The sequence below is a fragment of the Sinocyclocheilus grahami genome, unplaced genomic scaffold (assembly GCF_001515645.1).
Source record: "Sinocyclocheilus grahami isolate Dianchi unplaced genomic scaffold, SAMN03320097.WGS_v1.1 scaffold1061.1, whole genome shotgun sequence".
NCBI lineage: Eukaryota > Metazoa > Chordata > Actinopteri > Cypriniformes > Cyprinidae > Sinocyclocheilus > Sinocyclocheilus grahami.
This window is the reverse complement of record NW_015506240.1, coordinates 275,364-303,125: the sequence shown is the minus strand read 5'-3', so window position 1 is coordinate 303,125 and position 27,762 is coordinate 275,364. Positions and strand designations below refer to the sequence as shown.

At 35.2% G+C, this 27,762-nt stretch overlaps 1 protein-coding gene across 1 annotated transcript in view; it reads left to right on the top strand.

The window, feature by feature from the left end:
* LOC107566235 (excitatory amino acid transporter 5-like) overlaps positions 1–27,762 on the top strand; it is a 64,520-nt gene that overhangs the window by 17,630 nt on the left and 19,128 nt on the right. The window contains exons 2-3 of the mRNA XM_016251623.1: positions 4,757–4,836; positions 21,461–21,676. Coding sequence (XP_016107109.1) covers positions 4,757–4,836; positions 21,461–21,676 — 296 coding nt within the window. The remainder of the gene's footprint in view (positions 1–4,756; positions 4,837–21,460; positions 21,677–27,762) is intronic.

The window sequence follows — 27,762 nt, the reverse complement described above, 5'->3', positions numbered from 1 at the left end:
TGTCCACGGGTTGAAGTGACCCCAATAACGTGATATTTATTTATCCCCTGGAATGGAAATTTTACCAGGGGAATCCCACCAAAAAACATGTATTTTAGCCCCCGGAACGCGATTTTTAACGGGGTACCCCTCGAAATGCGATTGGGCTAGTTTTGAGTAGCAATCGGAGGGATTTGTTGTGAAAACCTGGCAACCCTGGCCGATTCCGAGCTGGTCTGTTTTGACGTCACATTTATGCACATCTGCATGCATGAAAGTATGTCATCGGCATGGAAGTTCTTCATCGTGAGCGAAGAAGACACAAAATTCTCAATTTGTAATAGTAGGCAAGTAGAGAGAGAATTTTACTTGCCCAACTGGCCAAGAAGCCTGATTAAAACATCAATAACAAAAATAAGGAAGCACTAAAACTTGGCCACCAAAATTGTTTTGCGTGACAATGATTCTGATTGTATTGCATTTTGTGTAAACGGAGACTGATAATGTATTGATCTTGTGTCAGATGAGTGAGTGTGGCAGACCCGGTTCTACAGGGGTGCTAGCTAGAGGGTGCTAAGCACCCTCAAACAAAATCAATAGCACTCGCAGTTAAAGCTGTAATAATGGCATTTCATTGCAAATTTGGCTATCCAGTGTGTTATGGTTTGCACTTTGGAGATCGGTTTCTATTTCAACGTGTTTTGGCAGCATTGAGCAATGTAGCCAATCACAGATATATCTGTTGATTTCTCGAACGCAACAGCCAATCAGAGGCATTTCAGTTAGAATCCATGCTCAAATCACTGGAGTTTTTGTTCAGGTGTTGTGTTCAGCACGAATCATCTCATTATGACAGTGTAGACACAATGTAAATAAGAGATTCATTGTGCTGCTAGAGAACTTCATTGATTATAACGTAACTTTGTGAGATTGCGATGAACTAAGATTAGTGAGAGCTTTTTAGTGATTATAAACAGAGCATTCTTTGCGCAATAGCAATGGACACCGACCGTTTTTCTGGCATTTAACTAGCAAAAGGTGATTCGGACACACCCTAAGCGCACCTGCGTCATGCGCTTCAGATCATGTGCATAGATTGTTAAAATAGATCCCCATGTCTTCACCGAACGCGAGTGGTGCGGCGCGACATGGCAAAATACAATAGAGCCCATTATAATCAGTGACGTGTCTACACTGGATGTGGCGTGGCGTGGCGCGACACGACACGACATGACAAATCCCTGACAGTAAATAGCAGCGTGAATGCGCGAAATGGAGGGGTAGGGGTAAGTGTTGGGGTAAGGGGTAGAAATGGGATTGAGCCTTAGTAACCCATTTACTTGTCTCGTTTCTGAATGAATCAGCCGTTTGAATGAATGGGTTGAATAAATGACTCACTCATTAAAACAGTCATTTGCCGCCACCTACTGGTGGTTTTGTTTCATATTTAAAAGTATCATTGCATTTTCCCCAACATTTCTTATTTGTATGTTCAAAAATATTTAAAAGATTAATTTTATAAAATGATTTATGCAAATACATCTAATGCCACTTCGGAAGCAGCTTCTGTGTTTCCTGCAGTGGAAAGATGGAGTTTGTTGATACAGATTCCATTTCAATGGTAACAACCCTACAGTTTCTTTTTATTCTGAATTAATTGAAACAATGTAAAAATTTAATGTGAAAGATGACACATTTAATAAGGTTAGGGGGAAACAATGTCCATTTATAGACATAGTGGGAAATGGCATCTGTTTTATTATATAAAGCAAATCATTTCCAGTTAATTGTCATTTCTACATCTTTCTAGTCACAGAGCACTTTACTTTGAGAGTTGTTTAAATGAAAGAACACCTGTAACTTAGTATAGATTGAATGAATGATGCGTTTAAAAAATAATCCAAAGGGGGCACCCGGATGCCCAGCAACAGCAACCTAGTTTTCCCCAGGAGTCTCCCATCCAGGTACTGACCAGGCTCAACCCTGCTTAGCTTCAGTCTTGGGCTGCAGGGTGATATAGCTGTGGCCATTGGGGGAATTATAATGTTTAATGATTTATTTTATTATGTGAATATTTTTTGCATTGAAAAAATGTATATGTTTTTGTTTGTACTGTATATGCTGTCAATTATAGTCAATTATAATATGCATTTCTTCCCCGAGATATTTTTTTATCCTCACCCATGCCATCTTTATGGAATGCGGATCTAAAAAATGCAATAAATACCACACAAATTGGTGCAATAGCCTTCAAGACTAAATTGATTCTTTAAAGAGGGCAAGTTGTGATGTGGAGGGACATTGTATTTTTGCACTTAAATTGGAATCGAATAGAAATATAATTTGCATACATGAAACAATATATGTATCTAACAGGCCAATTCTGTAAGACAAATAATTGCTTTCAAATGCAAAATGATATTATGAACTTTTTTTGCATTGATTAAATCCATTCCCTTTCCACTTTTTTCCAGTTTGTGCCTGTATGCATATTTGCACTTAAATCTTTGTGTGAATGTATGCATGACAATTATTTTGACATTTTGATATTTAAATATATGCATATGTATCAGCAAGCACTCATCCAAACAGAATTTAAAATAGTCTGAAATAGTTTTATAATATTTTTATGAGCAGTCTATGGAGTGCTGCTGTGAGTTTTAAGGTGATTCATTTCTCGGCTCTGGCAGTCCTCTGCTCTCATAGCACGACACAAAACCAGCAGAGCTTAAAGCGAAGAGGCTTTCTCAGAGTTCTGACCGCAGGCCAAGCATCCAACCACGGAGAGAGAGAGATTTGGGTGTTATCACCGGGCAGTTTCTTTAGTTTCGGACTACGGTCACTGCTAAGGGCAGATGACGGGAAACTCAATAAGATCTGCTGATTCCTGCGGGTTTCTGAAGTTAATCTTCTTCTTGTGCTCAGAAACTTGATACCACATTGGTTTCCATGCAATTTGGCACTATAAAAAAACCAACAAAAAAAAAAACAGATTAATATAAAACACAAAACCTTGATTGTAGCTTGTCAAAGACAAAAATATATAAAACATGTGAGCAAATTAGTACTTCCTATCTATTTATATATATTATGTTAGGGCTCAATTTATTTTTGTTCATAATTAGCAGCAGACACAAAATACAAAAAATACAAAATACGACTAAAAAGCAGACACAGAGTTGTTTGTGTTTCAAAAAGGACTTAAAATGTCTTAATTTACCCTGCACAAAAAATAATATCTTCCTCAGTATTTTGTCTTGTATTCCAGCAGAAATATTGCAATATAACAAGCTTAAATCAAGATACATTTACTTGAGAAGCAAAGTGAAGATATGAAGTCTTGTTTTCTACAAAATTGAACAATATTATGTGAGCTTATACTTAAAACAAGAACAAATATCTGTCAATGGGGTCAGAAAAATAAACTTAAAAAAACTTAAATTTACTTTTACAAAACCTGCAGAAACCATGAAACAGTCTCTAGCATTATTTCTAAATATAAATATGTATTGCTTTTTTGCACATCCTCAGCCTTTTTTACATCTGGTTAGGGTGAAATGTTGTGTCTCTTGTGAGGGTGAAATGTGTATCAGTGCTGAAACACTCCAGTAACTCAGATCCCCCCCCAAAAAAAAAAAACTTTAACAGATTTTTTAAAATTATTAAAGTACATTTGACAAAGAAACAGCTGGGGGTTTTTTTGGATGATAATTTCCAGTAAACTAAAACAAGGCCTACATTTGATAATTTCTCATGCATTTCATAGTTTAGTGTTTGAAAAGCAACAAATGTTTTTTTTTTTTTTTTTTTTTACTTAAGTTTTTGTTGTTTTTCAAATAGCTACAGTTGCACAGAGATGCTTTTAACTGGCTTCAGTAGAATATAGAGTTTTTATTTATTGTGATTTTGTGCTGTAGATTCCAGAAAGGTCTCTCATGTCACACACATTCCCACTTCTGTATCACTGCGTCTGTTTACTACTCTTCTGCTCATATTTTTATATCTTGTCTCTCTGGAATCTTTGTGCTGATTGGTAAATTACAGCATTCTGCAATCAAAATGTTGTTTGGGAATTTTTTTTGTATTTTGACAGCCCCCAGAAACCCACACCCCCCCCCCCCCCCCCCAAAAAAAACTTTAACAGATTTTTTAAAATTATTAAAGTACATTTGACAAAGAAACAGCTGGGGTTTTTTTTGGATGATAATTTCCAGTAAACTAAAACAAGGCCTACATTTGATAATTTCTCATGCATTTCATAGTTTAGTGTTTTTTTTTTACTTCAGTCTTTGCTGTTTTTCAAATAGCTGATTTTGGCACCCTAAATGAGAACTAATAAGAAATAAACAGTTTAAGCAGTATTCAAACTGTTTGAAAATGGAGTGTGGGTCAAACTGACCTCAACACAACAGAAGAGCGGCCTGATTAGATTATTTGTGCCGTGGGACATACTTTCTTAGTTGTGTGGAAAACTTGTTTTTTTTATTTTATTTTTTTTATCATTTCTGGAGGTCAAAACCTCAGCACTATGTCTAGCAGCCATTTAATTTCTATCTTAAAACAAGTCTTGATCACTGAACTGCACTGTTGGGCAACTTTACACCAAAGAAAGCCTGAGGGCTTTTACAAAATCATCTTCCCCAGAAAACTGGTGAAGAGGCCTAAAGGCCAAATCCATATCAAAAATGATCTCACATGTTAATTTTCAACATTTCTCTCTTTGAAAGTTGTGACTGGTCAGTGTTTTGTTGATTGCTGTGTCTCTTTTCTACTCTAGGAAGTGAAATTCTTCCAGTTTCCTGGAGAGCTGCTGATGAGGATGTTGAAGATGTTGATTTTGCCTCTGGTCGTGTCCAGGTAAGACTTGATATTGCTCTTGATGGATAACAAGCTGATTTTATGTCTGTAGATTTTCATTCTCTGCTTGTTTAAAATACTGTTCAAAAGTTTGGGGTCTGTAATATTTTTTTTAATGTTTTAAAATTAAGCATCTTATGCTCATCAAGGCTGGATTTACTTGATTAAAAATACAGTAATATTGTGAAATATTTGTACAAATTAAAATAACTGTTTTCTATTGCAATATGTTGTAAAATGTAATTTATTCCTGTGATGCAAAGCTATTACTCCAGTCTTCAGTGTCACACGATCCTTCAGAAATCATTCTAATATGCTGATTTGCTGTTCAAGAAACATTTTTTACAAAAAAAAATCAATGTTGAAAACAGTTGGCCTGCTTCATACATTTTTGTAGAAAAAATGATAGTATTTTTTAAGATCTTTGATGACTAAAATGTTTAAAAGGACAGCATTTATTTGAATTAGAAACATTATAGAACCTCCTAGAAACCATGTTCTGTACATTTAATGGTTTTAGCTGGATTTCCAGAAGTTATTCATATAAATGGCAGCTTTTATCATGAATAGTAACAAACCCAGCAGTCCTGGCTTCATCTCAGATGCCTGCCATCAACTCGTTTTAATAAACCAATTTCAACGTCATTAAAGAAATTGGCCCAGCTGTGCTAAGTAAAGAGCTTCTCTTGATTTAGTCATGTGAATCATGCTACACATGTGCATGTGCACTGAAATGATCTGCCATCTTACTAGAAAAACACGAGCAACCTGATCTGACAAATCAAGCCCCAAATAAACAACATACCTCACTAAACGAAAATAATAAACCCCTGGTTTCTGTGCATTGGTTTTAATGCAATATGGCTGCCCGTGTTAGGAAACTTTGAATGCAAAAGATCTTAGAAGAAAAGATGGAAAAGGAATATTTGGGGCCCTATCATACACCCGGCGCTATGCGGCGCCAGGCGCAGTTATCATTTTCACGTCCTGCGCAACGTTGTTTAAATAGCAAATGCATTTGCACCCATTTGTGTGGTCATGGTCTGAAAACGACATGTGTTCAAGCGCATTGCTGGCGCATTGCTATTTTGAGGCAACTGAAATAGACTGCACCATTGACCAACAAAAACCTGGTCTAAATTCTGGCACAATATTTTTTTTTATTTAAAGAGCACTTTAGTAATATGCGCCTATAGGCGGGCGCACAACACGCGTACACTTTGCTTATTACGTACAGAGGGACGCGCAGCAGCACACAAACATTTTTAAAATGTAAAAGATTATTATTGTGTACATAAACATAAAAATGCCTACATGTCATAATCGATAGTCTTTGCATGTATCAGAATTACGTGCACGAGCAGCTCAGTTTCCTCTCTAGAGAAGCGCTCCGTTTTTCCGCTTGCAAATTCCGCAGTGTAAATAGCGAATTCGCCATGGCGTGAGCGCAACTGGGTTTTAAAGGGAATGGGAGATGAGACTATGATTGGTTTATGGCACGGTACGCCCAAAACACACCCTGTCACGGCCGGTAAGGGGCACCGTGGAAAAATAGGGTCTGGGTCCAAATGCAGGTGAAAACTTACTTTATTCCCAACAGAAAGGCCGACAAGGCAAAACAAAAACAGGTCTAAGGACGACGAACACCATTACATACACACAATACAGCCAGGTCGAGTGGTGAGTGAGAGGAGAAGATATAGTCAGTGACAACGGGGCACAGCTGAGGGTGAGTGTGATGAGTGAGTGACTGAACAGGTGTGTGGAGTTTGGGGAATTGGTGTAATGAGTGAACAGGTGTATGGGGTTTGGGGAATGGGGGTCCGGGAGATGGCGCCCTCTGGAGGAGAGAGGGAGAACACCAGACGCCAGACCCTGACACACCCATTACTCATTAAGAGAATAGGGACAACCCTTTTAGACCATGCGCTGGGCGCGCCGACCGTATTTCCCATTCTTAAACTAGCAAAAGTGGATTCGGACATGCCCTAAGCGCAATTGCACTGTGCGCTTTAAACCATGTGCTTAGATCGCTAAAATAGGGCCCCTGGTATAAAGTCAATGGCGCAATATTTTTTTTTGTTAATTAAAGAACGTGTTAGTTATATGAGGGTGAACAACGCGCGTACACACAGGAATGCGCAGCAGCGCACAAACATGCCAGATATTAAAAATGAAAGGATTACAATGTAAAAGATTATTATTGTGCCCGAGCAGAACCTTTCCTCTCTGGAGAAGCATACAGTCTTTCCTCTGGAAATTACGCCATGTAAATAGCGAATCTGCCATGGCGCGAGAGCAACTGGCCTTTAAAGGGAATGGGAGATGAGACTCTGATTGGTTTATTGCACGTTACACTCTTAAAAATAAAGGTGCTTCACGATGCCATAGAAGAACCTTTTTGTCTAAATGGTTCCATAAAGAACCTTTAACATCTGAAGAACCTTTCTGTTTCACAAAAGGTTCTTTGTGGCGAAAGAAGGTTCTTCAGATTACAGAAAGGTAAGAAAGAGATGGTTCTTTAAAGAACCTTTGACTGAATGGTTCTTTGTGGAACCAAAAATGGTTCTTCTATGGCGTCGCTTGAAGAACCTTTTGAAGCACCTTTATTTTTAAGAGTGTACACCCAAAAAATACACCCATGACTCATTAGGAGAATAGGTACAATCCTTTTGGACCATGCCCACCGACCGTTTTTCCCGTCGTTAAACTAGCAAAAGTGGATTCGGACATGCCCTAAGTGCACTTACGCCATGCGCTTTAGACCATGCGCTTAGATCGTTAAAATAAGGCCCTTGATGTTGTGTTTAGTCATAAAAACAAAACTCTAGTCCATTTGATGCAGAGAGGAGTGTGAATTGCACAGTAGTGGGTTTGAAAGGTTTGGCATCAAAAGAGGAACTGTATGGTCCTTCCACACAGTTTCTGAGAACATCCCATTCATTTCCTGGAAGCACAGAGCTCTTGAAATGTCAGCCTATATTTCCTTTGATATGTTAGCCTAGATCCTTTGAGTGTTCAGAACGCTGTACTTGATCAGAATGTACTCGTGTAATAGTTCTCTGGGATTTTCTTCTTTTTCTCCTGATGAGCCTCATATTAAAATGTGCCAGTATGACTGGTTCAATTAAGTTTGTCTTGTACCGAACGCCTCATATTCATACAGACATTCATTCCAGATCTTCTAAAAAGAAACTTCAATGTCTGAAAAGTGTCTGTCCTAAATTAAGGAACCGTAATAAAAAAAAGAAAAAAAAAGTGTAATGTTCTTGTTCCAGTATGTGGGACAAAATAATATGCCAAGCGGGACATAAAAGTGTCAGACTTTAAATTGAACATGAAACGCATTCCTAACCAGTTTTGCTTTCATAATTAATGCATTGCTGACTAAAACAATATGCAATAAGAGAAAATAAAGTGTTTTCTTGTTCAATTAGTTGTATTTTTCGTGAAGTACCACTGTAAAAATACTTTGTCCCGCTGGGATGTAGATTTCATCCCAAAGTCCTCATTTGTACATTCAAAAATGAAATAAATGATAGATTTCAAGTCTGCACTGGTTTTCATATCAGCAGATACTGTAAGAGTCTGAGATGAGAGTTTGTTGAAGAGCATTGAAGGTGAGGGCACACAACTAACATAATGCTGAAGAGTTTTTTTTTAGCCTCCTCATTTTTGTCCTTGACACAGCAGCTTTGTGAAAGAGGATTTTATTCATGGTCTCAAACAGGTCCTTTGCTTCCAAAGTCTACATCAGCACACAGTGCTAAAGTTCAGATTACTTTTGAAACACCCACTAATGTCAGCAGGCTAAACGAACACCCTTTTTTCAGTCTAGCTATTCTAAAAGATTTCTGATGTTTAGCACACTGTAGTGGTGTAGTTTGGTGTAGTTTAAGTCTGGGTTCATTTTTAATACTTGATGTGCTAATAAAACTGCTAGAAGTTGGAGAAGTGTACAGTAGCTTCAATCTATTAACAAAACAGCATTGCAGCAATTGTGTGAAAGATGTCTTTTAGGGCAATACATTACAGGCAAAAACATTTTTTCATGCATTAGTGAATTTTGAGATTTTTGAATGTTTGATTGCTTGATGAACTTTCAGCTTTGGATTTGGTGAGTAATTGGCATTATGGATCAACACAGGACAGATAGTTTTTATAAAACAGCTATTTACTAGCGGATTGACCTCAGCGATGAAGCAAGTCCTGTCAATTACCCGTCTGGAAGGAATACCAAAATGCTCTGAAGGCTTTAATTAGTGAGAAACACAGGACGTTTTCACAGATAATTTTTAAATATGCATTACAAATCTTCAGAATGCAGTTTATTCTGTGCACAATTTACAATTCTCTGTCTAAAAAAACAATTAGTATTCAGTAATATCATCGATCTGACAGAACTGACACTAATAGATGAGAATGAAATTTGAACCGAATTGAACACAGAACTGATTTGAGCTGAATAATAATGCTATTGTCTTCTGTAAAGCTGCGTATAGCTGAATTGAACTAATTTCATAATTGATGAACTTTATTTAAATGAATTGAAACTAAATTGAGCTGAATAATGGCACTTTTTCATGCATCTTATGCAAAGCTGCTTTAGAGCTGAAATTTAATTTGTTTCCTCTGAAAACTGAAAATAGTAAAAGGCACAGGCAGAAATATTAAAACTGAATTATGTATCCCAATATGAAATTCTTTACTTTCCATTGTAATGGATGAATCAGAAATAATGTCAGGCTTGACTTTTAACATCATCTTGACTTATTATTCGATTATACAGCAAAAGTTAAGACAATTTTACACAAAATGAGATTTTAAACAACCATCATTAACAAGGTCATAACTTTATGTGAGGTCATGTGACAATGTTTAAAATGTGTGCTTTTGCACACTCCATTTTTAAAAATAGAATGCATAGAATTCCATTCTGAACTTATAACTGAATGTATTGTGCTAGAAGTTTTAAAGCAAAGCTATATCTTTTTTTAATGCTGCACTGTAAAGTACACAAGTATCAGATAACAGGAACCTTATCTGGAAAATTGTCTTCTTGTTGCCATGCCATTCATAAGAGACACATCTAAAATAGATCATGTTTAAACTGAAATGAACTAAATCATTTCTGCAGTGCTTTCCAGCTTTTATTATTTCTTTCCGAGTCTGGTATTGATGAATATCTCCCAGGACATTGTGAGAGCCAGTACTGGTGTCGGTAAATCTGATTTCAACTTCTTGGCAGTTGAGCATGTCTAATCAAAACATGTAGATATGACGCATTTCCATAATCTAGTGGCTTTTGGTCTTGTAAACAGTTTAACAGGCAGTCTTACTCCATTCAGTAGATCAGATGCTAGTGCAGTTGCTTGTTCTTAAAAGTGAAATGTATTTGGCACAAAAATGAATAAAATAATACAATTGTTTTTTTAAACAAACAAAAAAACGGACTTTGTCTTTGTATACTGAACATGGGTTGAGGTTCTTATTTTGGAACTCTCAGAGTGCAGTGCACCAGATTAATGAATTTAACTTTCAAATGTAGGGGGGCATGCCCCTGGACCCCCCCCAGAGGGATCCAGGACCACCCAACCACAGTCTCACAACATCTTACGTGAGCATGATGTGAGCCCGCACCCACCACCATATAGGCCAAATAAATAAAGGACCTTAACCCTTTCAAACAAGCTTAGGTTGCTGACAAATTATATGTTAGTGATCTTACAAATGATAACTAATTTAAATTTAGTGACTGCTTCAAAACTTCAGTCAACCTGCTGGATGAAGCTGTGAACGTATACTCCAAATTGTACCCCAGAAGATTGGAACTGACCAGTGTTCTCATTCCATGAGTGAGACAAATACAGCACAAGTGAAGAGGCATTGAAAGAAAGACAAGAGGGGATGATGATTAGAGGAGTTTAACTTGTATTTTAATAATATTCCAGTAAAGTTAATTAAATGCATTCTGTTTTTAGTGTGGTCTTTAAACGTGTGTGTTTGGACTGAAGAAGGTGGTACATGATCTTGGTAAGCAATTTGACAGCACTGTAGTAAATATTTTTAATTCATCGTTAAGATACTAGCAGACATGTTAATCAAACAAATTAGCATAAAAAGTCACCAAAATGAAGTATTTGAACCTCATAATTAAATACAAATGGGTGGAATTAGGGCTGCACGATAAATCGAAATTAGATCGAAATCACAATTAGACAGAAGCTGCGATTGTCATGCGTATCTTTCAGTGAAGCACGGCTCTGTGATCAGCAGTAAATCGCCATCCGAAGGCCAGAGGGCGCTCTCGCGCGTAAACCTGAGCTAATTCAGAAAATTGTATCCATACATGCTCAAACAATTCCCAGCTTTGATTCACATTTAAAGATACCAGCATAAAAGGGTGTCAAATGCACAGACAGAAACTGTGGAGAGTGAGTCATTTTGGGATGAAGGAGAGAGCCAACAGAGACAGAGAGCAGCTCTCAATCAATTTGTTATTTTTCCAGCACAGTTATGGAGGTGAATTTATCAGCTAATTTCACCGTCATTCCCTAAAGAAATCCTTCAGTGAAAATCCTTGCACTCAATTTCAGAAACATAGGTTACTATCACCAGTCACTCCTTCTCATTTATAGATACCTCTCAAACACACACACACACAAACGCATTTAGCCTTACCCTAAATCACTACAGTAAGCCTATAATCATTATATTTTAAAGCTGTCGGGACGGATTTCCCGGGAAACTGCATGCTTTCCCCATTCATCAGTGTGTGTTTACGTCATGACCGTAAATAAAAGAAAGAAGATCAGGGGCCCGTTCTTCGTGCCTCGCTTAATACATCTGAGATGATTTGAAAGATGCCAGATCTTCTAATCGTGATAACTGATCTCTGGCTAATTTGGTTCTTCAAACGGATTTTGATTTTGATATTAACCTGAAATAAACGGAAGTTGTCTAAGATTACTACGTGTTCTCGTGTTCTGCGTAAAGGGCAGATGTATCGATACTCGAAACCACGATCAGCAATGCAGCGATTGGCTGGCGGCAAGACAGCAACATAATGGCATCATATAATTAAAAAAGACACCTGACGAAAAACTTGACAAACTTCTTGACTTTTATAAGGAAACAGCCAAGTGAACAAAATTGCATAAATGTTATAATAGATAAAATAAATGTGCAATGTTTTAATTTATTTTATCTTTTTTTTTTTACATGATTCATGATTTATTTCAATGTTGTAATTAACAATTCATGCCATTTTTTTTTATCTTCGAAGCAGATTTGTTATGTGACAGCATTATTTAAAGTTTCTTAAGGGTCAAGATCAAGTTATCTGCATCTCCTTTCAATCTTTCAATGAGTAAAACTGTCTGTCTATAGTATTATAGATTACACAACATTATAATATTATTTTTAAATTAATTTTTAAATTATTATTATTTTAAATTATTGTCCCCGGATGAATAGGGTAGGCTACTCTTGTAATAAAGTAGCAGTGGCTGGGACAGATTTTAAGTATCAATTCTAAAAAGATGCAATCTAATCCTGTTTACATGAAATAAGCCTGCTCCCGAGCAGGTTTAAGCTTACGGACCTGTTGCTATGTCGGCAAGTCCAGGGGCCCGTTCTTCGTACATCGCCAACTCAGTTAGCTGGATTTGATTGTTGACGATTTGGCCTGATCTTGGATTGTTTGGTTCTTTGAAGCTCATCCCGGAGTTGCTGTCATAGCAACAGGTCCGTAAGCTTAAACCTGATCGGGAGCAGACTTATTTCATGTAAACAGGATTAGATGGCATCTTTTTAAGCAGAATTGATACTTAAAATCTGTCCGCTAGCACCACTGCTTTATTACAAGAGTACCCTACTAATCCAGGGACAATAATTTAAAATAATAATCATTTAAAAATTAATTTATAGATAATATAATAATGTTGTGTAGTCTTTAATACTATAGACACAGCCAGTTTTACTCACTGAAAGATTTATTCGTCATGAAATTATTACTTCATAATTGTATTGGAGTCTTACACACATGCTATACAGATAATGTAAAGTTGTGCATTCATTTGAGTGATGGCAGCTATTATGGGAGTGGCTTGATGGAGCGCAGGAGATGCAGATAATCAGAATCAGAATTAGCTTTATTTGCCAGGTGTGCGCAAACACACTAGGAATTATTTTTATTTTTTTCCAGGTGCTCCTGGTACATACACACATGCATACATACATACATACATACATACACATCTGACATGAGAACAGAAAAAACATTTAAATAGTAAGACTTAACAAAAAGTAATGTGTATACAAACATAATGTGTATGAATCTGGAACAGTAGATTTATGTACAGATTTGTGCATTTGTACTCTATATAGAACTGTATAAATAAGAGATATCCATATGTATTTACATAATACTTGAGAAAAAGGCAATAATTAAAGATGTAGAATGAATTACGGAAATTAATTACAGAACACGGGTAATGATTCATGTGTTACCCTTAAGAATAACATGATGTTGACCCTTAAGAAACTTGAATTAATGCTGTCACGTAACAAATCTGTTCAAATATAAAATTAAATGAATTGCTAATTACTACATTGAAATAAAAATGTAAAGCCTGTACACATATTAGAAATCGTGAATATAAATAATTGGGAATCATGTAAAAATTTAAATAAAAACAGTGCATATTTCCTTTATCTATTATAACATTTATGTAGTTTTGTTCGCTTGGCTGTTTCCTTATAAAAGTCAAAAAAATTTGTCAAGTTTTTCGTCAGTTGTTGTTTTTTTTATTATATGATGTCATGACGTTGCTGTCTTGCCGCCAGCCAATCGCTGCATTGCTGATCGTGGTTTCGAGTATCGATACATAACCCCTTTTAAACCAACCCATGAACGCGCAATTATCTCAGATAACTCAATCCAGCCATACTAATCATCAACAACAGTTGCGTTTGAAGAACCGAATTAGCCCGATCCTGATTAGTGCGATGATATAATCTTGGATGTGACATTTCATCTCGGATGTAATAAACGACGTACGAAGAACGGGCCCCAGGATGAGCTTCGAAGAACCAAATAATCCAAGATCATGCCAAATCGTCAACAATCAAATCCAGCTAACTGAGTTAGCGAAGTACGAAGAACGGGCCCCAGGCTACTATAAGCAGGGAAATGAGTTAGACGCCACAACAACTGAACCTCGAACTGAAAAGCGAAAGCGATAGAACCCATAATAAAACACCAATCAACATAGTTTGCATAGCATCACATTTGCAGTATTGACTAGGCTCACAAAACAATGTTTGTACTAGTAACAATACCACTCTCTAAACCAGTTTCTACTTTGGTCGTTATGTCTAATGTCAGCGTTTTAAAACAAGTCAACAAGTCTGAGAACAGAAAAAACATTTAAATAGTAAGACTTAACAAAAAGTAATGTGTATACAAACATAATGTGTATGAATCTGGAACAGTAGATTTATGTACAGATTTGTGCATTTGTACTCTATATAGAACTGTATAAATAAGAGATATCCATATGTATTTACATAATACTTGAGAAAAAGGCAATAATTAAAGATGTAGAATGAATTACGGAAATTAATTACAGAACACGGGTAATGATTCATGTGTTACCCTTAAGAATAACATGATGTTGACCCTTAAGAAACTTGAATTAATGCTGTCACGTAACAAATCTGTTCAAATATAAAATTAAATGAATTGCTAATTACTACATTGAAATAAAAATGTAAAGCCTGTACACATATTAGAAATCGTGAATATAAATAATTGGGAATCATGTAAAAATTTAAATAAAAACAGTGCATATTTCCTTTATCTATTATAACATTTATGTAGTTTTGTTCGCTTGGCTGTTTCCTTATAAAAGTCAAAAAAATTTGTCAAGTTTTTCGTCAGTTGTTGTTTTTTTTATTATATGATGTCATGACGTTGCTGTCTTGCCGCCAGCCAATCGCTGCATTGCTGATCGTGGTTTCGAGTATCGATACATAACCCCTTTTAAACCAACCCATGAACGCGCAATTATCTCAGATAACTCAATCCAGCCATACTAATCATCAACAACAGTTGCGTTTGAAGAACCGAAGTAGCCCGATCCTGATTAGTGCGATGATATAATCTTGGATGTGACATTTCATCTCGGATGTAATAAACGACGTACGAAGAACGGGCCCCAGGATGAGCTTCGAAGAACCAAATAATCCAAGATCATGCCAAATCGTCAACAATCAAATCCAGCTAACTGAGTTAGCGAAGTACGAAGAACGGGCCCCAGGCTACTATAAGCAGGGAAATGAGTTAGACGCCACAACAACTGAACCTCGAACTGAAAAGCGAAAGCGATAGAACCCATAATAAAACACCAATCAACATAGTTTGCATAGCATCACATTTGCAGTATTGACTAGGCTCACAAAACAATGTTTGTACTAGTAACAATACCACTCTCTAAACCAGTTTCTACTTTGGTCGTTATGTCTAATGTCAGCGTTTTAAAACAAGTCAACAAGTCAAAACAACAGCGGCATAAATTTACTTATCTGCTCACAAGACATATTTCTCAGATATCCTTCTTTCTTTCGTTATTGGAAGAGTTTTGATGTTGTTAATGAGATTTTGTGTCGATACGCCGATCCATAAACATCAAGCCATCAGATTCATCCGCACAAAATAGCAGCGCCGCAGCAGCAGCACCACTCAGGTGCCAAAACAATGTTCTTCCGCAATAAACATTTAATAATTTAATCTAACTGAGGGAAGACGTATTTTATTGCAAGTTAATGCTGTTAAACAGAGAGGGGAAAAATGCATTACAAACAAATTAATAAATAACTTCTAGCGTAGGCGATTCTTAAACTTGGACCTCATTATTGAAGTACAAATCCAAGCACGAGAAGCGGCCCACATTCTCTACGTTTTCTTTAATTGAAAAATATGCATTTTCATTCATTCAACGGCAATAGTTGCAATGATATTTTAGTTCAAAACTTTGAGTGCCATTGTTTAAAAAAATGCTTGATTGACTGACCTTCAGTTGTTACGCTTTCAAATTTCATGCCATTTGTAATTTCACAGTATTTTCACCTCCTATATTACACATGTGAAGTCACAATTTTATAATGGTACAATTTACTCAAGCCAATGACATTTTTTTGTATGACATTAACATTCTTTTTAGAATAATTGTACATAAATAGGTTAAGCAAAACAATTATGATTATTCGTTTTGGTGGCAGGCTCCAATAAGTGTGATAATTTATGTGATAATATGTGACTCAGTAGCTCAGTAACTTTCTGCTTATTATTATTATTATAGACAAGACATGATCTAACAGGTAACAATTTTTTAATTATTTGATATTGTTTTGACCAAAGTAAACAGTGTTGTGGGTAACGCATTGCAAATACAGCGAGTTACATAATCAGATAACTTTTTTTCAACTAAAATATGCATTACTTTTAAATTTACAATGAAATATCTGAGTTACTTTTTCAAATAAGTAATGCAAGTTACTTAGTTTTCCTATTTATTGACTGAGCTCTCCTGTAACGTGTTGAGAGAAACTGGGAGTGAGGTGCAGAGGCAGGCCAAAAATATAACTTTTGAGTTTTTTGTTATTAAAAAAAACCATAAGCAGGCCCAGCCCAGGTGACAAAAAAGTAACATAATGCATTACTTCAAATTATGAGTAAATAAGTAACGCAATTACTTTTTATGAAGTAATGCAATATTATAATGCATTACTTTTGAAAGTGACTTTCCCCAACACTGCCAGTCAATGCACACACTATATCAATTTGTTTAAAAAAAAGTGAAATAGCTTGAACAGAGTTCACAAAACAATTTATAGAGGGGTAAATAAGGGAGCTGTCCTGTTTTTCTGGCCATCTCTCCAGTCACACGCTTCATTTGAGTGTGTATGCAGATATTTGTGGAAGCTAAATCTCGGGTCACGTCACGCTGCTGATCTGGCTGTCAGGCAGCTCAGGGCTTCAGAGGGGATTTGTTGTTTTGAAGTTGACCCACTGAGGCGTACGATCAGCCGCTGATTGCGAAATGATGCTGATGAAGGTGCGTCGGCCAGGCTTTCTTTCCTCTCACAGTAAAAGAGGCTGTGTGCGTTACTGTCTGTGGAGATGTGTGGGATGTGACATTTACAGGAGACACGAAAGGCATCATTTTTGCCCTAAAAGTACATGTGAACGTCTTATCTTCCCTTAAATCCTTTTATCCATCAGGAACATGCAATCATATAGAAAGATGCTATCAGTTATGCCATGCAAAGCCACAAGGTGTTTGCAAACAGGCAGCTGTCCTGTTTTTCTGGCCATCTCTCCAGCCACACGCTTCATTTGAGTGTGTATGCAGATATTTGTGGAAGCTAAATCTCGGGTCACGTCACGCTGCTGATCTGGCTGTCAGGCAGCTCAGGGCTTCAGAGGGGATTTGTTGTTTTGAAGTTGACCCACTGAGGCGTACGATCAGCCGCTGATTGCGAAATGATGCTGATGAAGGTGCGTCGGCCAGGCTTTCTTTCCTCTCACAGTAAAAGAGGCTGTGTGCGTTACTGTCTGTGGAGATGTGTGGGATGTGACATTTACAGGAGACACGAAAGGCATCATTTTTGCCCTAAAAGTACATGTGAACGTCTTATCTTCCCTTAAATCCTTTTATCCATCAGGAACATGCAATCATATAGAAAGATGCTATCAGTTATGCCATGCAAAGCCACAAGGTGTTTGCAAACACAAAGTATGTGTAATTAGAGCTGTAAAGGAAACTCAACTTTAATGGGTTATAAATGTATTGTTTTAGACCTTGAAAGTGCATCAAAACTTAGGTATTACATAACATTACTTACTACAAGTGCACAAACACTTCTAGCTATGCAAACTTTAATCAGAATCAGAATCAGAATGAGCTTTATTGCCAGGTATGTTTACACATACGAGGAATTCAGCCATTGTTTTGTTCAACAATGTATACGGCGATATGCGTGACATTCTTCACATTGCTGCAGGACTCGCCTCCTACTTTTGTCATACCGAAGCAATTGTTTGAAGAGACTTAATAATGGCTGAACGTCACCTCATTTTGTACACTACATTTATTGTTTTATCTATTTGAATTTCAATGAATTTCTTTTAAGTGTTTTGCTTAAAAAAAAAGTGCTTGCACAATGTTCCATTAAAATAAATGTCAGTCATTTTGACGTTATCATCTAATGCAGTGGTTCCCAACCCTGGTCCTGGAGGCACCCCAACACTGCACGTTTTGCATGTATCCTTAATCAAACACACCTGATTCAGGTCATCAGCTCATTAGTAGAGACTCCAAGACCTGAAATTGGTGTGTCAGAGAAAAGAGACATGAGAAATGAGCAGTGTTGGGGTGCCTCAAGGATCAGGGTTGGGAACCACTGATCTAATGCACTGACATTCATGCATTGTGAAGTGCATTTTTTGGCACTACAGTGTTTTGTGCATCCATTCATTGAGATTATGATGTTTGTTCAACATATGCTTCTGATGATGATTGTTTCCTCTCCACTGATAAAGGTCATCGAGGGTCTAAAGTCACACTGACAACAGAAGCGGATAAAGAGACAGAGAAATAGATTTGAGCACGCAAGTCCAGATTGAAACGTCACTGCGGCTAGATACAGATTACCCACAATGCTCACCAGGGTCACAACCTTTAACAAGAGGATGGACTGCATGCAAACATGCCCATTTACACTGACCTGACATCAGCAGTGCCATGTTAGCATCAGAATGAGAAGGTCATGGAAACCGCTATGGAAGCTTATTTTCTGCCATGGAATAAAAATAAAAAAATGTTAATTGTGACTTTTTTTCTAGCAATTCTGCGATTAAAAAGTCAGAATTGCAAGATAGAAACTCAAAATTGCTTATTTTTTTAGAACAAAACTCAGAATTATGAGAATTGTTCTGTTACATCTCACAAATCTAACCTTTTTTTCCCCCTAGGAATTGTGAGAAGTGTTTCTGCCAAGGAATAAAACAAATAAAAACATTTTATCTAACAATTATGACTTTTTCCCCAACAGTCTTCAATTGCTTATACGTATATAGATGAAGATTTAATTTTTTTTATACTTAATAACAATAGTTCTATATTATTTTGTACTGTAATTTCTGATTGACTTGCACTACAATAATTAAGATTTTTTTTAATTGTCAAATGCAATTTAATCATGTGATGAAAGTTGAATTTTCAGCATCATTACTTCAGCCTTCAGTGTCGCATGATCCTTCAAAAATCATTCTAATGTGCTGATTTTGCTTTGTTTTATTAATGTTGACAAGAGTTGTGCTACTCCATATTTTTGTGGAAACTAATATTTTTTTTCAGGATTTTTGGATGAATATAAAGTTCAAGAACAGCATTTATTTGAAATATAAATATTTTGTAATACAGACATTTTACTGGAATTTTTTTAGGAATTGAATGCATCCTTGCTGAACAAAATTACTCAGTTCTCAGTAAATTACTCCTCAGTAAATTTCCCCCGAACTCTGAATGGTCGTTAAATAAATGCAGCCTTGGTGAACTTAAGAGACTTTATTCAAAAACATTCATAAATCTTAAATATTCCAAACTTTTGATCAATAGTAATGTGCACATCACTCACAGTGATTCATGGGATGAGAAGTTCATTCCTTTCATAAAAGACATCTTGTAACTTTGTCTTTTCTTCTGATTGTCAGACACTTTGTGCTTTAAATCAAAGTTTGTAATGCAGCATTTTTTTCTCAGAGCTGGTTGGTTTTGCTTATGGCTTTGATTTACTGAAGGATTAATTTGTAAAACATGTACAGAACCAAGGCCATAAAAAAGTGGATATACAGCATTGAAATAGTGTTTTAGTTATGATTTTACCAGCTATTGCACATCAGAGATTTGAGGTAAATTGCTCTTTTGTTTGCATGTGTCTGACACAAACACTTGACTGCAGCTGCAATGCACAAAAAACACAACAACAGAAAACTGGTGTCTATTTAGGATTGTCCCATCCCTGCTATCCACATTCATTTATACCTCTATATTCTTACTGCATGACAACTATTGACTCATAAGACTATTTTAGTAATTGTAAGCAATGCAGGACAAAAAGTTGTATTAAAATGAGTTAGCAGTCCTGAGGTTTGAAAGAGTGTCCTCTGGTCACGCAAAAGTCAAGATGTTGCTATTTCTTATAAAATGTAGATATTAAAAGAGAGACCAGAATATTCATTTCACTTTCTCTTCACAGTTCACCATCCGCATCTGTGACTGTACGTATCAAAACATTACTGTACTCAAAATCATCAAACCTGAAGCCATTCAGTGCAGGAAAAGGAAATCATGTGAATGAGAAAAAGAGATATGTCATTAATATGTAATCTGTGGCTGATGGAGCAGCTCTTTAGAGGGCACCTTCTCTCTCTCTCTCTCTCTCTCATGTTAATCTGGCAGCTTTTGTGTGGATGACTGACTGACTGTTTGTGTTGTAGTGAGATATTTAACTCTGTTCCCAACGTTCTGCATTTTGTAGGCGCTTTGATCACAGGAATAAATTACATTTTAACATATATTCAAATAGGAAACACATATTTGACATTTGAATGACATTTCACAATATTACCGTTCAACTGTATTGATCTAATAAATGCCTTGGTGAGCACAAGACTTCTTTCAAAAAAACTAATAATATATAATAATGATAGACTTTATATGCAGAAAGCCTATTAAATGCTAATAAAGTGTCTACTTTATTGTTTAAAAGAAAATAAAATGTCAAAATATGGGTGAAATAATGTCCCATTGTCATTTAGCAAAACAGATATATTTATGTAAAAACAAAACATACTTATTCTGACCTGTGCTCATTAAAATATATATAAGCAATAAGGTACAAGAGGCTGTACCTGTTCTGTGAATAAGTTAGAGCTGAAGGGCGTTGTTAGGCATGATGCAAAGCGTGATTTATTTAATTTTTTTTATTATTTAATTTTATTAACCGCTTTTATAAAATGGTTACCACACAACAAATTACATTAAATCCCCAAAAATCATGTATTGATATGTTACTTTTTTTGAAGCAAGTTCGTTAAATGCTGATCAATCAGAACTGAGGACTGAAACTAACCATTTTATAAAAAAAGAAACCATGATCATACTAAATTTTATTATATTTTAATAAAAAAAATATTACATATGGGTAAAACCTAGGGATAGCTGCAAAGATTGGTAAAGATTTACAATTACATTTAATGAGTTTTGGGGGGCTGCACTGTGATCCTTAAATCTCTTTACAAGAGTCTTTTAATGTCATCTAATGATTCTTGTTTAAATATTTTTTTTTGTATGTGAGCTATTATTACACTGAATGACATTTTTTCCCCTTTAAATCATTGTCAAAAATTGATGATAGTCATAATTTCTTTGCTCGGATATGATATAATTAAGCAGGACACATTAAAATGTATGGAGAGAAAAAACTACACTTAAAGCTAATTGTATTAAACCTCTATTGTTTTGACACGAACATGCCTCTTTCTGCTCTCCGTCAGTCTGATGTCAGGTCTGGCTGCGCTGGACGCCAAGTGTTCCAGTCGGCTGGGTCTCATCACCGTCTCTTACTACCTGTGGACCACATTCCTGGCCGTGGTGGTGGGAATCGTCATGGTGTTAGTCATCCATCCGGGCGGAATGGCACAGAAAGAGGACTCTGAGGACAGCGGGAAACCCATCATGAGCTCCGCCGACGCTCTCTTGGATCTCATACGGTCAGACGGTCCTCATTGTGCTCCTACAGACAACACAGAGAGAAAACAGAGACACGGGTTATATAGTTCACACAAAAATGAGAAATTAGAAATGTTTGCTCACCCTTGTGCTACATACAGGGTTATTATAGTTAACTAAAACTAAAACCAATGAGAAAATAAACAAAGAAATACATGAATTAATTAATTAACTTGAAATACAGAAAACTTTACCCGAAATAAACTAAAACATATAAAATTTTAAAATTATTTTTATTTTAGCTAATTGCTAAAGCAACATTTCTCACTTCCATTTAGTCTAACTTCAAGTATTTAAACTAATACTAAATAAACTAGAAAATAACAGTAAATAAAAACCATCAACATATTTATAAAAAGATAAATACAAAAATATAAAAACAAAACATCACTAAAATCTAATTTAAAATATTAAGAAACATTTAAATATCTCAATAACACTAAAATAAAAACATTTTAAATTTCATTTCATTGTCAAATTTTATACACAACGATTAGTCAAAGTGGTCAAATAGGTATTAGAAATAATTCTAATCAAATCAGGCGTATAAGAAAATAAATAGCAATAAATGTAAAGAAATTATGTTTCTAATAATGATACATTTTAAAAGCAAATACGAATTAAAAAGATCAAAATACATCAATAAAGTCAAGTTCAAAATATTAAAGAAACTGTAATAGCTTCTCAGTGAATCTAAAATCAAAAATACAATTTATTCAGATTTCATACTCAATGGTTATTCAAGGGGGTTCAAATGGTTGTATAAACCAAAACGGATGTATAAGAAAAAAATTAACAATGAATGTAAAGAAATGTATATTTCAAATTCAAAATAGGAACAAAAACTATAATAGTATCTCAGTGATTTTAAAATGTCATACTCACTGGTTATTAAAAGCGGTTCAAATGGTTATTAAAAAATCATAATCTAAACAGATATATAAGAAAAAATAACAATAAACAAACAAAACAATATATATATATTTCGACTCAAAACATTAACATCAACTATAATAGTATCTCAATGACACAATAATAAAACTGGTTTCATCATCTGTGGTTCACAAAAGGAGTTTTGGAAGTGAGCCAATCAACACAGCTCATGATATTAAAGCATCTTTCTCATTATAAATAACACCTGCCAATAAAAACAGAATTTGATTTATGAGTTACTATCAACTATTGGGCTGGTCAGTTATTAATCACAATGAACCATCATCACGGATACAATCACCAGCCAACCTGAGTGTGCTCAGATTGAAGATATTGCAGTCATCATGACTTGTTTGAGAGCACTTGAGCATTTAAAATCAGTCACGAACATTACACTGCATCAGCTGAAGGTCAATTCATTAGAAATTCAATTGTTGTTTATGTGGTCAAAGCCATTTATAAACTCTCAATACGGTCCAAAGCCTCATGTGGTCTGATGGCAGGATTATTCGGTTGAATCTTTTTTTTTTATTTATGAAAATGACTAATAAAAATGTATTGCAAGGGTTAGGGTTAGGTACCACATAACAAGTGCTTGTATTTAAGGCCACTTATCAAATGAATCTCCATTTCTATGAGGCGTTCTGTAAAACCTGTATTAGTTAGCAACTGTAACCAAGGGGCGGAGCTTTTTCCAGCCTTGTTACAATTATCAAGAAAATAAGAAAATTTGACTTTTGTCTTCGCACTCAATGCTTGAGAGGTAAGCATGGATAGAGAAGAATCTGTGCAGGAAATTTAATTTAATTTAATTTATATTGCACATTTCATACACAAAGGCAACTCAAAGTGATTTAAATAAAAAGTATTTAAATAATCAAAAAAGATGTATAAGAAAAATAATTTACAATAAAAAATAAACTGATTGAAAATTGAACAAATAATAGAAGGGAAGAATATGATAACATGATACAGCACAATCACAACGAAATATATATTTGTGAAATTTTGGATTTTGGAGTGAACATTATCAGAGAAATGGCATGTAACACATTGAATTAAACATAACTTTGTATATAGAAGTATATAGACAAATTACATTTTAAATTACATTTTAAATGAAAATAAATTTGTATAGCACATTTTATAGTACACAATGGAAATGCTTTAAAATAAAAATGCTTTACATAAAAAGTACTTTAAAAATAATCATGAAATAAGCTGTATAGGAAAAATTTACACTAAAAATATAAATATCTAATAAATTAAAATGTATTAAAAACATAAGAATAAAACATAAATGATACTGAAAAATATTTGGTATTTTCATACAGAAATAATTATAAAGAAAGGGCAAATAATACATTGACTTTAACATGACATTTTCAAATGGAAAGACTGAAATAATATTATAAATATTATTAATATAAACCAATGTTTTAAATGGAATTTTAAATACATTTTAAATAAAATTTGTATAGCACATTTCCAACACAATGCTAATTGTGCTTTACATAAAATGTATTTTTAAAAATAAAACAAAAAGACAGAAAATAGCATTTTCTGCTTAAATGTATGCCATTATTTTTTGTTTTATTGACAACTAAACTCAAAAAGCGTTATATGAATGTTCATGTTCACTGATTCCAAATTTAGTGCAACATCTCATGCTTCATGACCTCAGTGAGTACATACAGACCAGTGAGTTCATTAGACCGAAGACCAGCTTAATAATAACATCTACTATTCCTCACTTTCTCTAATGAGCATGTGCACTGATGAAGCTGCTCGACTGATAGTAAAGAACAACTTAAACCACCTCAAGATGAGAAATTGAGTTGAGGGAGGAAAGGAAAGGAAAGGAAAAAGAAGGAAAGGATAGGATAGGGAAGGAAAGGAAAGGAAAGCGAAGGAAGGGAAGGAAAAATAAGGAAAGAAAGGAAATGAAAGGAAAGGAAAGGAAAGGAAGGGAAGGCAAGGGAAGGGAAAGAAGAAAAAGAAAGTATAGGAAAGAAAAGGAAAGGAAAGGATAGGATAGCATAGGATAGGATAGGAAAGGAAGGAAAGGAAATGAAGGAAAGGGAAGGAAAAGAAGGAAAGGATAGGGAAGGAAGGGAAGGGAAAAGAAGGAAAGGAAAGGAAAGGAAAGGATAGGATAGGATAGGACAGGACAGGAAATGAAAGGAAAGGAAAGGAAAGGAAAGGAAAAAGAAGGAAACAAAGCAAAGGATAGGATAGGAAATGAAAGGAAATAGAAGGAAAGGAAAGGAAAGGAAAGGAAAGGAAAGGAAAGGAAAGGAAAGGAAAGGAAAGGAAAAGAAAAGAAGGAAAGGAAGGGAAGGGAAGGGAAGGATAGGATAGGATAGGATAGGACAGGAAAGGAAAGGAAAAAGAAGGAAATGAAAGGAACGGATAGGAAAGGAAAGGAAAAGAAAAGAGGAAAGTAAAGGGAATGGAAGGAAATGAAAAATAAAGAAAGGAAGGAAAGAAAGGGAAGGATAGGAAAGGAAAGGGAAGGGAAGGGGAAAAAAGGAAAGTATAGGAAAGGAAAGGATAGGAAATGATAGGATAGGGAAGGGATGGGAAAAGAAGGAAAGGAAGGGAAGGAAAAAGAAGGAAAGGAAAGGGAAGGCAAGGGAAGGGAAGGGAAAAGAAGGAAAGGAAAGGAAAGGAAAAAGAAGGAAAGGATAGGAAAGGGAAGGGAAGGGATGGAAAAAGAAGGAAAGGAAAGGAAGGGAAAAAGGAAAGGAAAGGATAGGATAGGATAGGATAGGGTAGGATAGGAAAGGATAGGATAGGGAAGGGATGGAAAAAGAAGGAAAGGAAGGGAAGGAAAGGGAAGGCAAGGGAAGGGAAAAGAAGGAAAGGATAGGAAAGGAAAGGATAGGACAGGAAAGGAAAGGAAAGGAAATTAAAGGGAAGGGAAGGGAAGGAAAAAGAAGGAAAGGAAAGGAAAAAGAAGGAAAGGAAATTAAAGGAAAAGAAAGGATAGGGAAGGGATGGGATGGAAAAAGAAGGAAAGGAAAGGAAAGGAAGGGGAAAAAGGAAAGGAAGGGAAGGGAAGGAAAAAGAAGGAAAGGAAAGGGAAGGGAAAAGAAGGAAAGGAACGGAAAGGATAGGACAGGGAAGGAAAGGAAAGGAAAGGAAAAAGAAGGAAATTAAATTAAATGAAAGGAAAGGAAAGGAAAGGAAATTTCACCCATCTAAGACATATGAATGTCGAAATTATTTGTGAAATCAATGATTCTGAGTATTGATAATTTAGTGTATTGGTACATATACCAGCCAAAAACACTACTTGCTCATGTTAATTGCTAAAGAAGCATGAAAATGAAAGTGTCAAGTATCTAACATGTGCATGTTGGTCTTTATACTGTTGCACTGAAAAAGCAAAACAAAGAACTAAAAACCTGCATGCACAGGTATAAAAACTCCTTAATGGACAGAATGAATGAACATAAACAGATGCAAAATGCATGCACCAACAAAGCTATTTTTACATTGAGAAGTAAGAGCTTACATCACGAAAAAAACAACAAATGCAAAATGCATTCACACACCTATTTTCCATTAAAATATTTTGTGAAATCCATTGCGGCTGTGCGCTATTGCACTGTAAAAAAATATAAAATAAATAAAATCACCTCGCTGACTAAAAATTTTAAGTTTATTCAACTTGAAATTTTATGTTACTTAATGTCAAGTGACAACTTGGATATTTTAGTTGACTAAACTTAAAAAAAATGTAGTCAGCGGGGTAACAAATTATTTTATTTTTATTTACAATGTGTAAGTAGCGTCTATTTTCAAATGTGCAGTAAACTGAGAGTCTTGGACTGTGGAACTGAGAGTCAGTTATGAACATTTAATTTAAATTTCTATTAAAGCATAAGAGGAAAACTCAATGGGTTCAGCTATTTACCTCCAACAATACAGCGCTTTATGCCTCAGTGTGAAAAGACCACGTAAATAAACCATTATTTACGTAGACCCAAACTAACAGCACATTTGCATCACATTGAATAGTGCACTGGGGTCATGCAGAACATCTGGTCCTGCTCCAGCGGCTCTCGCATGCACAGAATGTGTTTGGATGCGAATTAATGAATCTCATCCATTCATACAGCACAATATGACTATACTACCAATCCAGGCTAGTCTCATTAGTTTTCACAGGTATTTGTATCTGAAGTATACACATATACACATTTACTGCTTTGTGTGTCTTGTGTGTGTTTTTATAGAGGTTCTTATGACTATTGGATATTTTTAAATCAAAAATCAGTGTAATAGCTATGTTAAATTTAATGGTATTAAACATTCAATTTTAAATCTCATTTATTACAAAAACAAAACAAATCAAATAAAAACATATGAAATCTAAGAATCTGTAAACATTGCATATCTAGTATGTACAAAAAGTACAAAATGTATGTGTTGTAGATTCTTCCTTTAACACCTTCAGATACTAATCGCACATCTTCTTTCTTTAGAAAAAAAAAAAAAAAAGCATATGTGCTTAGACAGGAATCCCAGACTTTGGTTTTGGAAAAGTTTGTAGTGTATTATTAAAAGAGTTTTTGTTTGTATTCACTGCATATGTTGCCGTTAGGATCAACACTTGCTTCTGGGGTCCATATCTTGAAGATCTGAAATAGATCAATACTCAAAAACTCCTCTAAAAAATACATACTTTTTTTAATTTCAGTTTTGTGATGAAAATGCTTAAAAATGAAAAACAAGATTTAGTTATAAACTATAATACATAAAATATACATTTATAAATTAATTAAATCAAATGAAATATGCTTATTTATTAAATATTTGATATAAAGGTGTATCAACATTATTCCATACAAACCAATACATAATTGGTTTCATGAATACATGATTATTTGTGAATAGGATGCATTTTTTTGCACTGAAGAACCTCACAAAACTGGCACATGATTGAATTCACCCCGTAATGAATCATGAATAATATTATTTTTTGTCCATCTTTGAAAGTGTCAACATCCTTCAACAGCAGAAAATGTATTTTTCATTATGCATTTGTTGGCCTTCCATTATTTTGTATTCATTTACATGGTTGTTTTCTGTCCTCATGACAAAATGTAAAAGGATTTTTAGATAT